The sequence below is a fragment of the Dermacentor albipictus genome, unplaced genomic scaffold (assembly GCF_038994185.2).
Source record: "Dermacentor albipictus isolate Rhodes 1998 colony unplaced genomic scaffold, USDA_Dalb.pri_finalv2 scaffold_47, whole genome shotgun sequence".
NCBI lineage: Eukaryota > Metazoa > Arthropoda > Arachnida > Ixodida > Ixodidae > Dermacentor > Dermacentor albipictus.
In genome coordinates, this window is record NW_027225601.1 from 389,080 (window position 1) to 406,927 (window position 17,848).

The following is a 17,848-nucleotide window of genomic DNA, read 5'->3' on the forward strand; positions in this document are numbered from 1 at the left end:
AAACAAATAATTCTAATCCAAGGCAAACACTTCCCGTCAGAATGCTTAGGCATTCACATCCCCTGGCTCGTGGCAGCCTTAATTTAACAGGTTTCAGGTTCCAAGTGCAGTTGCGCCAAGCGCTTAAAAAGCATGCAGATGCTTGAGGTAAACACGGCACTGGCGGCTCGGTGGCAGGCATTCACGCGTTCATCGGTATTTGAACGTTTTCTGCCGAGTCGCCATGTTGCTGTGTTACATTTTGTCGTCTGCTACACGCTCCCTCAATTTCCGCTATTTGACTGTAAGTGTGTAGAGAGCGCCCCTGGTGTCTGATGGACGCCAAAGCCACACCAGTAGGTGTCTTAGTGCTCGCTTAGGGCGAGACGTGGCGCTACTCTCTCACATGACCGGTCCGGTTTCCAGCCACGCAACACTGTTTGCTTCAAAGTATGGCTTGCGACCCCTCGCGACTTCTGTTTTTTTTTTTTTAAGGGTTGTGTTTGCTCGTTTTTTTTTTTCCTTTGGCGCTGATCGCTTGGTCAGATTAGTTCTGTCGCCATTTCTATTAGAGCAAAAGAGGAAAACATAGGGGGGTTAACAGGATTTAAACAGTTATACACTGTTGGCTATTCACGCAGCCTACAATCATTTCTTTTCTTTCATGTCATTTATCGTTCATTCTTGGCTACGTTCGAATAGGCCCACTTTTTTTGTTAGTGTGTCAAACCGCCACGTAATGGCTACACTGCATAAAATAACTGCAGCTTAATGTTGCCCGTATCTGCTTTTTTTTCTACTTTAAGATAGCAGGGCATAGAATTGCATCCACTCACGCGTCGCGGGGCGGAGCTAGGGGGTATACATACGCCAGGCATTTGCGGTGGCAGCCTCAGTCCTCTGTGTTTTGCCACACGCCGGAGTCGTCTGGACCGATGTGCGGCTGAAGCCTGCTGGTCATGCCCTGGGCCTGGTATCCGCTCCCGATGACGTGAGAGGCGGCAATTTTTTTCCTTTTTTTTTCTCCCTCGTATTACAGTTATGGGTTAAAATAAACTTAAATAATTCCTTTTAGACCGGCTGTTTTTTCCAGCCGTGTCGCTTTTTCCAGGTTTTTCAAATAGTTAAACAAATAATTCTAATCCAAGGCAAACACTTCCCGTCAGAATGCTTAGGCATTCACATCCCCTGGCTCGTGGCAGCCTTAATTTAACAAGTTTCAGGTTCCAAGTGCAGTTGCGCCAAGCGCTTAAAAAGCATGCAGATGCTTGAGGTAAACACAGCACTGGCGGCTCGGTGGCAGGCATTCACGCGTTCATCGGTATTTGAACGTTTTCTGCCGAGTCGCCATGTTGCTGTGTTACATTTTGTCGTCTGCTACACGCTCCCTCAATTTCCGCTATTTGACTGTAAGTGTGTAGAGAGCGCCCCTGGTGTCTGATGGACGCCAAAGCCACACCAGTAGGTGTCTTAGTGCTCGCTTAGGGCGAGACGTGGCGCTACTCTCTCACATGACCGGTCCGGTTTCCAGCCACGCAACACTGTTTGCTTCAAAGTATGGCTTGCGACCCCTCGCGACTTCTGTTTTTTTTTTAAGGGTTGTGTTTGCTCGTTTTTTTTTTCCTTTGGCGCTGATCGCTTGGTCAGATTAGTTCTGTCGCCATTTCTATTAGAGCAAAAGAGGAAAACATAGGGGGGTTAACAGGATTTAAACAGTTATACACTGTTGGCTATTCACGCAGCCTACAATCATTTCTTTTCTTTCATGTCATTTATCGTTCATTCTTGGCTACGTTCGAATAGGCCCACTTTTTTTTGTTAGTGTGTCAAACCGCCACGTAATGGCTACACTGCATAAAATAACTGCAGCCTAATGTTGCCCGTATCTGCTTTTTTTTCTACTTTAAGATATCAGGGCATAGAATTGCATCCACTCACGCGTCGCGGGGCGGAGCTAGGGGGTATACATACGCCAGGCATTTGCGGTGGCAGCCTCAGTCCTCTGTGTTTTGCCACACGCCGGAGTCGTCTGGACCGATGTGCGGCTGAAGCCTGCTGGTCATGCCCTGGGCCTGGTATCCGCTCCCGATGACGTGAGAGGCGGCAATTTTTTTCCTTTTTTTTTCTCCCTCGTGTTACAGTTATGGGTTAAAATAAAATTAAATAATTCCTTTTAGACCGGCTGTTTTTTCCAGCCGTGTCGCTTTTTCCAGGTTTTTCAAATAGTTAAACAAATAATTCTAATCCAAGGCAAACACTTCCCGTCAGAATGCTTAGGCATTCACATCCCCTGGCTCGTGGCAGCCTTAATTTAACAAGTTTCAGGTTCCAAGTGCAGTTGCGCCAAGCGCTTAAAAAGCATGCAGATGCTTGAGGTAAACACGGCACTGGCGGCTCGGTGGCAGGCATTCACGCGTTCATCGGTATTTGAACGCTTTCTGCCGAGTCGCCATGTTGCTGTGTTACATTTTGTCGTCTGCTACACGCTCCCTCAATTTCCGCTATTTGACTGTAAGTGTGTAGAGAGCGCCCCTGGTGTCTGATGGACGCCAAAGCCACACCAGTAGGTGTCTTAGTGCTCGCTTAGGGCGAGACGTGGCGCTACTCTCTCACATGACCGGTCCGGTTTCCAGCCACGCAACACTGTTTGCTTCAAAGTATGGCTTGCGACCCCTCGCGACTTCTGTTTTTTTTTTAAGGGTTGTGTTTGCTCGTTTTTTTTTTTCCTTTGGCGCTGATCGCTTGGTCAGATTAGTTCTGTCGCCATTTCTATTAGAGCAAAAGAGGAAAACATAGGGGGGTTAACAGGATTTAAACAGTTATACACTGTTGGCTATTCACGCAGCCTACAATCATTTCTTTTCTTTCATGTCATTTATCGTTCATTCTTGGCTACGTTCGAATAGGCCCACTTTTTTTTGTTAGTGTGTCAAACCGCCACGTAATGGCTACACTGCATAAAATAACTGCAGCTTAATGTTGCCCGTATCTGCTTTTTTTTCTACTTTAAGATATCAGGGCATAGAATTGCATCCACTCACGCGTCGCGGGGCGGAGCTAGGGGGTATACATACGCCAGGCATTTGCGGTGGCAGCCTCAGTCCTCTGTGTTTTGCCACACGCCGGAGTCGTCTGGACCGATGTGCGGCTGAAGCCTGCTGGTCATGCCCTGGGCCTGGTATCCGCTCCCGATGACGTGAGAGGCGCAATTTTTTTTCCTTTTTTTTTCTCCCTCGTATTAGAGTTATGGGTTAAAATAAACTTAAATAATTCCTTTTAGACCGGCTGTTTTTTCCAGCCGTGTCGCTTTTTCCAGGTTTTTCAAATAGTTAAACAAATAATTCTAATCCAAGGCAAACACTTCCCGTCAGAATGCTTAGGCATTCACATCCCCTGGCTCGTGGCAGCCTTAATTTAACAAGTTTCAGGTTCCAAGTGCAGTTGCGCCAAGCGCTTAAAAAGCATGCAGATGCTTGAGGTAAACACGGCACTGGCGGCTCGGTGGCAGGCATTCACGCGTTCATCGGTATTTGAACGTTTTCTGCCGAGTCGCCATGTTGCTGTGTTACATTTTGTCGTCTGCTACACGCTCCCTCAATTTCCGCTATTTGACTGTAAGTGTGTAGAGAGCGCCCCTGGTGTCTGATGGACGCCAAAGCCACACCAGTAGGTGTCTTAGTGCTCGCTTAGGGCGAGACGTGGCGCTACTCTCTCACATGACCGGTCCGGTTTCCAGCCACGCAACACTGTTTGCTTCAAAGTATGGCTTGCGACCCCTCGCGACTTCTGTTTTTTTTTTTTTAAGGGTTGTGTTTGCTCGTTTTTTTTTCCTTTGGCGCTGATCGCTTGGTCAGATTAGTTCTGTCGCCATTTCTATTAGAGCAAAAGAGGAAAACATAGGGGGGTTAACAGGATTTAAACAGTTATACACTGTTGGCTATTCACGCAGCCTACAATCATTTCTTTTCTTTCATGTCATTTATCGTTCATTCTTGGCTACGTTCGAATAGGCCCACTTTTTTTTGTTAGTGTGTCAAACCGCCACGTAATGGCTACACTGCATAAAATAACTGCAGCTTAATGTTGCCCGTATCTGCTTTTTTTTCTACTTTAAGATATCAGGGCATAGAATTGCATCCACTCACGCGTCGCGGGGCGGAGCTAGGGGGTATACATACGCCAGGCATTTGCGGTGGCAGCCTCAGTCCTCTGTGTTTTGCCACACGCCGGAGTCGTCTGGACCGATGTGCGGCTGAAGCCTGCTGGTCATGCCCTGGGCCTGGTATCCGCTCCCGATGACGTGAGAGGCGGCAATTTTTTTTCCTTTTTTTTTCTCCCTCGTATTACAGTTATGGGTTAAAATAAACTTAAATAATTCCTTTTAGACCGGCTGTTTTTTCCAGCCGTGTCGCTTTTTCCAGGTTTTTCAAATAGTTAAACAAATAATTCTAATCCAAGGCAAACACTTCCCTACTAGAAAATCCTATTTGTTTTCAAACGGGTTTCATCAAATAGGGTTATGGAACGGGACCCCGTTTGATCCTGTTCAGTCCTGACCTGTTTAAATCCCGTTTGTTCCTGTTTAAACCTGACCCGTTTAAATCCTGTTTAATCCTGACCCGTTTAAATCCTGTTTAATCCTGACCCGTTTAATCCCGTCCTATCTAACCCAGACCTGTTTGCCCCTGTTCAGACCTATTTTTTGCTACATTCATACCAGGTCCTTTCAGAATGGATTGATGTTGCTTAATATAATTTACTCTTTACACATATTTTGTGCACTTGTGTATTTGCGATCAGCATTGAAGAGAAGTAGATCTGCATTAGGTTCGCAACAAGAAGCCACTTTCATATGTAGGTTTGCCTGGTACATTGCTTGATACGAAGATGAACACAATTTTCGGCATAAATTGATTAGCACTACCAACACTGATGTGATACATTATGAACAAGTTTTGTATGACCCACGAGTACGTTCTCTATGTATGACCTACAAGAAAATGAACCCTGAAGAAGATTGTACCTCCTTTTCATATTTATACTACAAGTATGCAAATGTAATTCTTGCTAGTATAGTATATGTTCGATTACTTGTACTCGTCTTAATGCAGTGCTTCTTGCTGTAATGGTTTGCACACAAATCCACAGTAAAGTGTAATTTTGGGATGAAAAATGTCAGGCAAAGTATTGGCGTGTACTTGTAAGTGAAAAAGACAAGTATACTTTACGTAGCTATTTCTGTACACCGACTTGAGCTTTCATTAAGCCTGAAGTCCTCCGGCCTAAATAAAAGCATGTCATAAATGTCTCAAGCACTGTTTATTGGACCTTCTAACGGTATTTCGATGCATCCAGTCTGCCGAGAGAAGACCGCTGGAGTGGGTTGCTTGGGTGAGAGCGAGCAGGGCACCTGAAAAAGTAAAGCCAATAATTTATCTTGACTCATGCAACAGGTTAGCACATAGGCAAATTTGCCTATGTTCTCACAGATAAGAAAGGTTCAGCATTCCGGTCATAGAAGATAACGAATACATCTTATTGAAAAATATGTGGTTTCATGCACTGCCTATGTTTCAAGGGAACATGGATTACTGTGGGAGAATAAGCTGTCATAATTAGCAGGCGATTGAAGCAAGTCCTATAGGAAAAAGATGGACACATCGTTTGATTAACAATAATTACTAGTATTGAAGCAACAGAATACAAACATGAAATACCTTTAAAAACAACACCGACAGGTTGAGATAATAAATTATTCAGAAACTAAACCCGTCTGCCAGCAAAATACCGTAGTGTACTGGCTTTGACATTGCGCTGCTCAGGCAGAGGGCATGGGATTGAATCCCAGCCACAATGGCTGCATTTAGATGGCAGGGAAATGCCAAAACCCCTATGTAAGGTCTATTGGGTACACGTTAAAGGAGACTAGGGATCCCGCCAACTTGAAGTTATAAAAACCGGGGTAAATTTCGAGATAAGTAAACTCACAAAAGTAGAAGGCCCTGGCCATGCGAAGACCATATAAAGCCTTTTAAGGTAGGTGCCAGCAGCCGCTAAATTTCTTGCAAAAGCGAAATATAGCAGAAGCGGTATTTTTCCGTAGATCACTTTTGCAAGGTATTTTACAATTTGACACCCGACATGTTGGGCATCTACGGGCAACAGCAATTCTGGCACAGATCATAGCAAACACTGTTGCACCTAGGTATACATAGACACATAGGTATAGGTACAGTCGCTGACTGATTTTCCGGACATGATTACTCGGTCTGCTTCACGGCACCGCCACTCTCCCCATGGACCATAATATATAACAACTTCCGAAAATTCGGACGCCTTGCAACCTCTCGTCTGATTTTTCGGACACTCCTTGAGCCAACTTGATCGAGAGCACCATGCACCGACTCTCACCGTGGCATGGTTCTACTTGCTGAACGCCATTTTTGTTTTGAACGAAGCCTCCTTGGTGCCCCACGAAGTGGCGCTACTACAAATCCCTGCTCATCACCATCGTTTCTGCCTGGTTTGTAGCTACAGCAGTTCCGGTCTCAGCTTAGTATGCGATGCCAAGACAATCCAGCAGCTGATTTGTTTGTTTCTTCGTGCACGACGCTGCAAGTAGGCCAGGTTTTTTGTTTGTGCAACTGATGTCGGCATGACGATGTTTGACGAAGCAAGATGGGCCAATTAATTTCACTAATATTTAGAATAGCTACCTGTAAGCACCACCTACCTTTCAACAACATTTGCAAAGCAAAAAACCACATCCTGAAAATCTGCACACGAAGACATCGGTAGCATCATCAGCGTGGGGCCTCAAGATAATTCGGCAAGCCAAAAAATTACTGACAGCACGAGTGCAATCATGCCAACAGGAAATGTGTGGCTGAATAATGCACCTTCTACCACTTGGCAGACAGTGCATTTTCGCAAGGCCCTAACTACGGCAGATCATTGTTAAGGAGTTCCCGAATGCACAACTCTATGCCATTTTCCCGCTGACTCTAGGGAAGCACCTCTGCACAGTTGCAAGAAAAAAAGCTAGATGCCCCAAGAGAAATGAGCCCACTCAAGCCATGGAAGTTATGTTTACCTTGTCTTCCTACAACTACTCTAAACCTAGGACTGCTGTTTTGCACAAGGGAACAAACGTCAACATTGGTGCCTCGCCCAACACAAGTGGTCTGCGCCGTAGAAGGTGCCATCAGTCAGCCCACAGATGAGGCCCACACCAGTGCTGTCAGTGTGCTGTACAAATTGCAGAAGCACAGCCTACAAGCTTGTCTGCCTTAGTGTGATCACAATAATGAACGAAAACCAACGAATCAAGTTTGTTTCGTGCTGAGAACAGTTGCCTTATGCTGGATTTTCCTACAATTCTTTCTAAGCACAGATAATGCTTCGTTTGTTGTGTAGGCATGTAAATAATGAAAAGGCCTGCATCACTATCTCTGAAAAAAATAATGTAAGAAAGCACGTACAGTACACAGGTGCAGTGTCTATCACACACCATTTCGTGCAGTAGAGGCTACATCGGATAAACCGGCAAATGTATAAATGACTGGCAGCGTGACCAAGCAAACTTGATGTGTGGGTCAGTTAGCAGTGGTAGTGCACTACTCTCGGTGCACATGCACCTATGTTTAAAAGCTGCTTGATCGTGACAAAATAAAAAGACAAAAGCGCTGGAGAGATATCTGAAACTTTTCTTATATGTATGACGAGGAACCTAGCACTAGCTCCCCATGCAGAGAATTACTAGACAGTGAGACTGCTTCTTATCATTGTAAAACAAATGTCACACTCACCATGGGATGCATCCTTTTCGTTTCTGTGCGAACAATATGTATTCAGATCTATTCTCCCCCTTTCACCTTTTGCACAATATTACTGTGCGAGCTATAATACTGAACTGTTAGTAGCACTCTGTCCTGTTGCCTCCTTTCTTTCCTTGTGAATTGTGTGCTAAATACGGCTTTTTTTGGTGAAAGAGTGCTAGTTTAACGCATAAACTAACGCCGTGGCACTTTGCAATAAAGGACTGTTATAATTCTCTAAAAATATGTCCATGCAGAACAGTGTCAAAAGAACACCTTAAAGAAAGAACATGAGTGTATCTATCATAAAGACCAATCCTTGTCTTTTTTCCTTAACATAATTTTCAATACCGATATTGAAGTACAAGCTCACCATATTATATCACCTTGTCAATGAAGCAAGGCACAATGGCGCCCAACTGTCACGGGACCAACTTGGATGTGGAGATCAGCGCAGATCAGCAACATAGCATGGTCTGCTTACACTTCTTCTCCAGGTCCAGCCATACCTATAGCAGCTATAAAACAAGTGAGCTTAGAATAACAAGCGAAACAATATAAAAAGTGGCAGTGAACAAAGCAACTTTCGGTAGGCATAAATAGGATCGCATTGCTGACATTATGCACATAAGTAACTTCATTTTGAGCAACAAAGCATCCAATTTAAGAAACATTATATGTATGAGCTACCTATGTCAGAAAGATTAATCGAACGCCCTCTATTTGCTACACCCCTCCCCTTATGCATGGATGTCTCCCTGACTGAGTGAGCTCGGCTGATCCCAGGTATAGTGTAAGTAAAGGGTGTCACTTGGTGGGCCAATCTCGATACCATTGCATGACTTGTACAATAATTTTAATGTGTATTGTAATGCTGGCCATCCTGCAGGCACTGCAACATTATAGCACCTATAAGGCTAATGGTATTACCTGATAAGGTTAACTAATAAGTGTCCCCAGAAGCATAACTCGGCATGTATACTCGGAGGCCATTATTATAAGAGAAGCAATAGCAGAGGCGAAGCTCTATCCTGTGCCATATGCAAAATGGCCGAGCACGCCCAGCTTTTGGTTACATTCTCACTTGTGACCACTGCAACAGGCTGACTGACATGCGTAACCAGCAGTTTGTAGGACCACATTTTCATAACCTGCATTTTTTTTTACATCTGAAGAGATCAGCCTCAAGCTCCATGCTGCGCTGCACTCGAGAAGCATTATAAGCTGGCAACATTTAAATGCTATGCTGCATGGTTTGTTGCATGCTTTAGGAATTTACTTATTTATTGTACACATAGCTCATAGTCTCCAGTTGGAGTATTGCATGAGGTGGCAAGAAAACAAATTCTGAACTAACAAGGAGAACATTCAACAAAACAAGTCAGACCAAAGAAAAAAAATAACATACTCTCATAATGGGACTATGTATCTGGCAGCTAGCTTATAAAAAAGACAATTAGGAATGTTTTACTACTGGTAGCGCTTTAGGGGATGGAATGTAGAATTCCAAGCATCATACACTTTTAAGCCACCTTTCGTGGTTTTTTGTTTTGAAGTCCTATTCTCTGTACTATTATAGAAATGAATAGCCCCTCCAAAATAAAACAAAGAAAACATGTAATGCACAGTAATGTAACACAATAATGTAATGCACAACAGTGAATACTTAGAAAAATGTAATTAAGAACATGGAGTCTATGTGGGCACAGATGTTAGATGTCTACATGAAAGCATAATAATAAAGGTGGGCAGAGCATTTATGCTATTGTTGGGCAACCTGCTGCAAGACATACAGGTAAAAGGATATGCATGCCTCACAACACAGTCCCTAAAAATATATGTCACAATACAGTGAGTAGGTATATCATGCTTATCTACAATAGCTCCTAATTATATTTATTTCAGAGGGGGCTACCTATGAACCTTGATCAAACTGAAGGTGGGCCAAATTCTAAATATACGATTCAAGTAGACAGAAAAGGGACGTTATGAATATGGCATCTACAGCAAAAGTGTTGTACATTATTGTTGTACATTATGTCATACCTGCCAACCTGTGAACATATTTTGTAAAAACGCTGCAGACACTAAATTCTTTGTTGGGGACATAACACACATTATTTTAAAGCTTGCTCTCAGCACCCCCATTGTTGCATACACACACACATTATTAATAAAGGGAAAATCGCACATCCACCCACTCGTAGCAATTGCTACAAAAGAAACCCGTACGGATTCCTCGAAAGGAAAGCCTCATAGTTGAAAAAAAGAAACCGTCCAGGTCCGGGACTCAAACCCGGGACCACCGTCTTTCCGGGACAGCCGCTTTACAATCTAAGATAACCAGGCGGCTAGCAGATGGCCGGGCGAATTCGAATTTGTCGACAACATGAAGCAAAGGCAAAGGTGTGACGTAATAGTTCTGCGGAAACGCGCAAGGTGTAGAGAGGTAATTAATAAAGGGGAAAAAATATTACGTCAAACCCTTGCCTTTGCTTCGTGTTGTCAACTAATTCGACTTCGCCCTGCCATGTGCTAGCCACCTGGTTATCTCAGATGGTACAGTGGCTGCCTCGGAAAGGTGGTAGTCCCGGGTTCGAGTCCCGGACCAGGACGAATTTTTCTTCAACTGTGCGGCTTTCCTTTTGAGGAACACATACGGGTTTCCTTTGTAGCAAATGCTACGATGTCTGATTTTCCCTTTAATAATTACTTCTCTCCACCTCGTGTGTTTGCGCAGAACTATTACGTCACACACACATTATCAACCATTATTAACTTGTCGTGCAGCACAAAAAGCAGCAGCGAACTTGAAACCAGTAACTGACAACTTTGTTTTTTCTTTAGATTACAGAGCTTTTACAGCGTGTTTGCTGCTGCCGCTTTACGCTGCTTCATGAATTTATCTGACCAAACTTCCCTAAAGCAAGTGCCCCTCTGATGTTCTCGTTAGAGATATTGCATCGCTAATAATAAACCATTACAAGTACCATTACAATTAATTTTTACGTGCATTTTAACAATGTCATGCCCTTAATCGCTCAACAGCTTTAAAATATCTTAACCAACACAACTTCATTGTCTTTCTAAAGTGACATCCATAAAATTGTAAAATGAGCCCACATTTGTAAACCCACGGAAAATTCAGGAAAGTTTCCAAACATGGATGATACCAACAAAATCTGCAGCTCGTGTAAGTGGCAGCAACTGCTTTGCACACACCTTGTCACAACATGCACATCAGGTAATTTGCCGTGCTGTTGAGGCTGCAGAAGTGCCGCAGCTGCATATCTGGAGGTGCCTCTGGTTCACAAAATCTTGCCATCCCTAAAAAATAATAAATGCTTAATTTATTGTAATCTCTGCTGAAACTGCAAACTTGTGATATAAAATGATCACGTCATATTTTGAAAAAAGTGTCATACAACCAGTTACATGAAGCTGCAACTGGTTGTACAAATATCTGACCGTAACATCACAGGCGGTTAAATAACACGTAAATCGAACTGTAGCAAACATGAATCTACTATGAAAAGGTTCACACAAACGTACAGCTGTATAACGTGAAATGTGAATTGTACTATCAAAAAATTCCTTAGGACATGAAAAGCGTTCCAAAACCTAATTTGTTTATGCGGCGCAACAAAGCACTGCTCCCAAAGGACGATGCGCTCAAAATTTCAACAGACCACCTCTTTTTCTGGAGAGACAATACAGAAAAGAGAAAGATTTTTCGATTAAAAAGAAACATTGCTTTTGTAATTTCGGCTTCTCTGCAAGATCGGAACCCTTTACAAGTACACGAAAACACACAGGACACTAATACACGTCATCTGACGACACTCTATAAACAGACGAATTTCCATACAAGCTGAAAATCTGGCCATGCTGAAAATCTGGCCATGCGTCGACGAAGAAATCGGGTGCTATCTCTCGCAGCTGTTAGCTGTGAAGACGACACATCGACGTACTACTTCTGGAAATGCCTATACCATTTCTCAATGAAAAATTATGTACACAAGCAGTAACTTTCTTTGCTTGAATTTTTGTGCCCATTTAGATCAAAGAACCACCCGCGCTAGCGTGCTTCATAGGTGAAAGTAAATAAACCACAGATAGAGCTGTTGGTAACATGAATACGTTTTAGGGCAATTTCCATGGAACTTTTTGCTAAATGTGCACTGCGACATGAAGAACAACCATTTGAAAAGCACATTTATAATTCTTGCTGCTTTACTCATTCGGATTCGGTTGTTGTACGGATCTTGCGATACGTACAAGAACGCACACTTCACGAACCATAGACAGGAAGAATGCGCGCAAGCGCCGGACTTACCTTTCTAGGCGTACTCGCAAAACGCTCCTTTTAGCGTCACAGGTGCCGCGGCATCGACTGCACCAACGGTCCTTCCGGCGCACACACTGTTGAATTGCGGATCAACTACAGGACGTAAGAGCACAATTTTCACCAAATTCTTCCGTACAGTGTGACACGATGCGAGAGTGCCAGAGGAGGAGATCCTTTTCGTGAGCCCGGAACAAAGAAAGTGGCGAAGGCTCATACCTTCGACATCGGCGCACCACACGAAGGATACTGCGGGCTACATTACGCGGTCCCAGGGGTTTTGTGATTCTCAATGAATACAAAATGCACCACAATTACTCTCGGCACAGCGTACACACGATTAAACAGCTGCATCGGACGGCGTCAATGCAGCGCGCACTCACATGTAGCTAAGGCTGAAGACGGCAAAATAATATCACCTGTAACTTTACCGGCGCTACCTGTGCTGCCATCTGTAGGCCGCCACCGAAAGCGACCGTGCTTTCGGTGATATGGATGGTGACGGCGTTGTATTTCGATGTTATGCGAGTCGTACAGCGTCTTCTACGACGTGTTTCAGCAACGTTGCTTTTAATGAAGAGGACGGCAATGTGCGTATACGCCTTATAGACGTCTCACCCACTTGAATAACACAACAGGAAATTTTCAGTCTGTCGTATTTTGGGACGTTGTGACTGTCGTTCTGTTCTCTGTTGTGTGACGTCTTGTAGTCGAAAATTCTGTAGCTTCTGATCAATATATTTGATAAAAAATTGACAGACACCTCTTTAAGGATAAGAAAAATTATTAATAAAAAAAAATGAAAGTATAAAAAAAAAAGTTTTCGCACAGGATTTGAACTGCGGACCTCACGATTCTGAGACAAGCATCTTACCACCGCACCACGTCGAACTTTTTTTTTTCTTTATTACATGGAAAAGAAAACTGAAGGTGTATTACTGAGTGGACACAACTACACACCTAAAACTCAGGCAAACACACACATGCATCCAACAAGTGCATCCAGTCTGGCGGAGGTTCCTGCACAGCGTACACACTTCTTACATACGCAGCACTTTCGCGAAAGAAGGATTTTGTAGTTCGCGGGCTTTCGGCATGGCGATCACAGAGTTTGCTTCTCCACAGGCTATATAAACCAAGCACAATGAACATGTCATAGGGAGGACCACCTGTAACCTTAAACGGTAGAAACCTAATTGAGTATGGAGTCATGTCAATGTCCTTTTTAAGCGTCCTTTGGAGAATATCCCAAAAAAATACAGCGTCCCTACAGTCTATAAAACAGTGATCTATGGTTTCGGCACGTGGACAGAGCCGACAGTTTGTTGACCACGGCACAAAGCAACCCCTCGAATTCAACCAAGTTTTAACAGGGAGTGTTTCCGAATGTAATTTAAAGAAAAATGTTTTTACTCCAGGAGGCACACACATTTTTCGGACGCGTGTAAGTACATCCTGATAAGGTCGGTTCAAATAAGGTGCACGATACAAAGGATCTGGGAAAATAGAGTCAACCAGTGCCGCAGAAATTGCTTTTCGACTCGCTGTGAACACGTACTCCAGGCTGAATCTCACTTTCAAGAAAAGAAATGTGTCAACAACCTCCTTGAGAAAGCCCCAAGGAGCCTGTGGGACATCTTTGACATTTGATGACACTACTATGTTAGGAACATAATGAACTAAACGCAGTTGCAACATTTCACGCAAGAACGGATGGTCACTGTCTCGAAAGAAAAACAGGCGAGAAACAATTTGCCTGACGAAGAGGTGTACTAATCCTAGACCACCACGTTCAAGGGGAAGAAACAGATTGTCGCGCCGCATCCATTCACAGCTCGAACTCCAAATGAATGTTGCAAATACGCGATGCAGTGCCTGAAGGCGAAGTCTTGAGCAGTGCAGTACTTGGAGCACATACATAAGACGGGAAGCTAAGAAAACATTACACACTTCAGCACGAAAGAACACTGACAAATTCCGCCCCCGCCATGAATTCACTTTACGTTGAATTTTGCCAACTTCTCCCGACCAATGAGGGTTGCTATTTCTATACTGCGAGAGAGGCACACCTAAATAACGCAGATGTTCTTTCCATTGGATTCCTGCGTAATGTGATGGCATTGTGGCCCATAACCCAAACCAAAAACCTGAACTTTTTTCAAAGTTAACGCTTGCACCAGAAGCAGCACAAAATTCTTCTGTAATTGCAAGAGCAGTGTTTACACTCTTTTTATCGGTACAGAAAAAGGCCACGTCGTCTGCATACGCAAGAACCCGAACCTCATTAGTCAGTAATTTAAACCCTTGGAAATTTTGTTCTTTAAGAATTCCCATACAAAGTGGCTCTAAATACAAGCAGAACAGAAGCGGTGACAAGGGGCATCCTTGTCGTACTGATGATAGAAGCCTAATCGGATCGGAGAGAGAGCCATTCACTATAAGCCGCGTTGAGCCATTAGCATAACATATCCGGACACCTCTAAGGAGCAGAGATCCGATATTTATATGCTCTAGTAAAGTAAACAGGAATGAGTGATTTACCCTGTCGAACGCCTTAGCCAGATCTAGCTGTACCATTGCCACCTGTCCAATCCCCTCAGCTACACACTCTAGCACCGATCTCGCAACATGAATGTTCGTCTGAATGGACCGGCCCCTGATGCCACATGTCTGATGATCACCGACCACAGATCTTATTACAACTTGCAAACGGTTAGCTAATACCTTAGCAAAAATTTTATAATCAACGTTGCATAAGGAGATAGGCCGATATCCGTCAACTGTTTGCAATTTAGACTCATCATCGCTTTTGGCTATAAGGACGGTGTGTCCTTCGTACATTGTGGCGGTTAGGTACCCTACTTCCAAGGCCTCACGGTACACCTGAAGTAATAATGGTGTTAAGAGAGAACGAAAACACTGATAAAATTCGGCAGTAAGGCCATCGGGGCCGGGCGTCTTGCCCTTCGCTAACGAATCGATGCATGAAGTTACCTCATTGATATCAATGGTTTCGTTTGTATAATCGCACTCATCCTGATTTAACTGGGGCAGCAACGATACAATTTTTTTGGCAGCATCTGTATCCAATGGCATATGGTCTCGGAATAGTTTTTGATAATGTTCAAAAAATGCTTTAGTTATTAGAGTAGGCTCGTTAACAATGACTCCACCATACTCTATCTCTAATATTTGTTTAGACAGCGCGTGTCGGCGCTCATCACCAAGGGCCCTACTGCAAGGCTGTTCTTCCAGGAAACGCTGCTCTCGCGCCCGCACTGGTGCACCTCTGTATTTTTCTGCGTTCAAAGTTTGTAACTGTGCCTTGACCTTATGAATATCATCTATATATTGACCCGGATGTATGCATTCAAGCTCATGCAATTCACTCAAAAGTCTATACAATGCTTTGTAATTATTCTTTTTTTCAAACGCTAATATTGATGATTCTTCGATAGCTATCATTTTAGCTTCCTGTTTGAATAATTCCCACAAAGCAAAGAGTGGCAAGTCCTTGCGGCAAGACACATGAGCTATAAGGTCAGTGATGCGATTTAAGAAACACTCACGCGAAAGTAACTGGTTATTAAACTTCCACAGCTCCCAGCACATACGCCGACTTTGGTACCGACGGCTGCCAAAAGATGCTGAGACTAGGCAATGGTCACTAAAGAATATAGGATGCACAGTGTAACCATGAATAAGAGGTAGCGCGCTAACTGAAACGTAAATTCTGTCAAGCCTTGCATGCGAGGTACCCTGGAAGTGCGTATATCGACATCCCGCCTTTTCATTTTCCCCAATGTCCACAAGCTGATAATCACATATCAGGCGTTGCAACGCATCACTACTTGGGTCATGTCTCAGCTTCAGTGACGTACGATCTTGCGCATTACATACACAATTAAAGTCACCAAACAAGACCAATGCACGATCAGTACAGAAATGATGTTCTAGAGATAAGAAGAAACACTCGCGCTCACGTAACTTGTTCGGGGCATAAACACACACAAATCTAAAGCTCGTGCCACTGATATCAATATCGCAGCAGATTAGGCGCCCTTCCCTATCTGTAAGCAAATGTAGCAAATCACATTGTAAATGTTTGCTAACAAATAACATACAGCCTGCAGAAACGCCTACTGCATGGCTGACACAAACATTATAGTCAGATATGAATGGAGATAGAGCTATTTCTGTGTTTTCGTCGGATTCAATCTTTGTTTCTTGGATAGCAGCAATATCTAATTTTCTATTGCGTAATAAATGAAGAAGCTGTACTTGCCGTCGCTTACTTCGTAAGCCACGGACATTTAAAGTGCCAAAATGGAAGGGAAGAGCGCCCGCCATGATTACCTATGTAGGCGCAGCGTCTAAACGCTGCTCCAGAGGTGCACCACTCCTTTCTTGATGAGGTGATGCACTAGGGACTTTTTGGTGCACGTTAACACAAGGGACATCAGCAGGTGTAGGTGTTCCCCGGAGTGGTTGTGTCAACTTTGACACCTTGGGAACACGAGCCTCCTTTGCCGAGGGCGATGGATTGTCGGATGGCGCTGGACGCTTCTTGGCGGCCTCGCACATCGATCCACATTCCACTGACGGTGGGCGATCTTGAGCTGGTGGAGAGTCTGCCCAAGACGCAGTTGGTTCGTCGTCAGGCGCCTTAGTCTCATCCTCGCTCGCAGGCTTCTGGCTGGGGCTAATGTCAGCCGATGACGGCTTAACCTGTTCTGGTCGATGAGTGTCAGGGAGTGTTTCGCCAGTTGCGTCCACAACTTCGCTCACGTCCATTAGATGATCGGTGATGGCATCATCCTCGGCTGGTCTATTTCCACGAAGTTTGTCAGCGTAGGTTCCGATGCATGCATCTGCAGGGTGACCATAGCGGTGACAGTTACTGCAGCGCGGTGTTCTACAGTGTCGCCGGATATGCCCAACTCTGTTGCACCGGAGGCAAAGTGGTGGTCGGCCAGGAATCAAGATAAGGCACTGGTGGCCATATATGCTCAATAGATGTGGCAGATTACTGGCAGAAACCCCATCTTTCAATGTGAACGCCACGTCACGGTTGGTCATTTGCCAGCCCTCCATGCCGTCACACCGCCACATCTCTCTCGTGATGGACTGCACTGTGCCATATGGCTCTAGCGCTTCAACAATCCGCCTCTGTTCGAGGTGTGGGGGAAGCCAAAGAAGCTTCATCTTGATATTTTTGCATTCCGGGTCTATGACCAGGCACTTGAGGCCTTTCACCAGCAACTCGCCTTTGTCGACAAGTTTCTGCTTCGCGATGCTGCTAACACATGTGACTAACCACAAATGGCTCATTTGGTATTGTCCAGCGCCGAGGATATCAGTTGCATTTAGCACTGAAAGGAGAGCATCGCGAAAGTCCGGGGCCCGATACGGCCGCCCTGCCAGGTCAGCATGCAGGAAAACAGAATTGAGAACGGTGTTGCCGGTCGGCAGACGAGGGAGAACGATTTTATAATTACCGGAATCAGTAGTTGACGGTGGGTGTGATCCTCGGCCGAGGGCCGATGCGCTGTTTCCAGCGGAGCTCATCGCAAACGTGGCCGTTCGAACAAGCTTCCCCGCACCACGTCGAACACGCCAACACCTCGACTAGGCCAGCAATATAAATCTTACTCTGGGTTGCTGTTCACATTTACATTTTAAAAGCCAAGATGCGCTTCACTTCACC

The 17,848-nt window shown here is 44.4% G+C and overlaps 1 protein-coding gene and 1 long non-coding RNA gene across 2 annotated transcripts; both read right to left on the reverse strand.

Annotated features, from left to right (window-relative positions):
- Window positions 1-5,279: 5,279 nt before the first annotated feature.
- Window positions 5,280-8,459, reverse strand: LOC139052960 (uncharacterized). The gene is made up of 2 exons (XR_011510143.1): window positions 8,170-8,459; window positions 5,280-5,389 (listed from the first exon to the last, which is right to left on the reverse strand). It is a non-coding gene; the product is annotated as an uncharacterized lncRNA (long non-coding RNA).
- An 8,038-nt stretch (window positions 8,460-16,497) lies between these two features.
- LOC139052962 (uncharacterized) lies at window positions 16,498-17,472 on the reverse strand. The gene has a single exon (XM_070530107.1). The coding sequence runs from the start codon at window positions 17,470-17,472 to the stop codon at window positions 16,498-16,500; it is 975 nt and encodes a 324-aa protein (XP_070386208.1).
- Window positions 17,473-17,848: the final 376 nt, after the last annotated feature.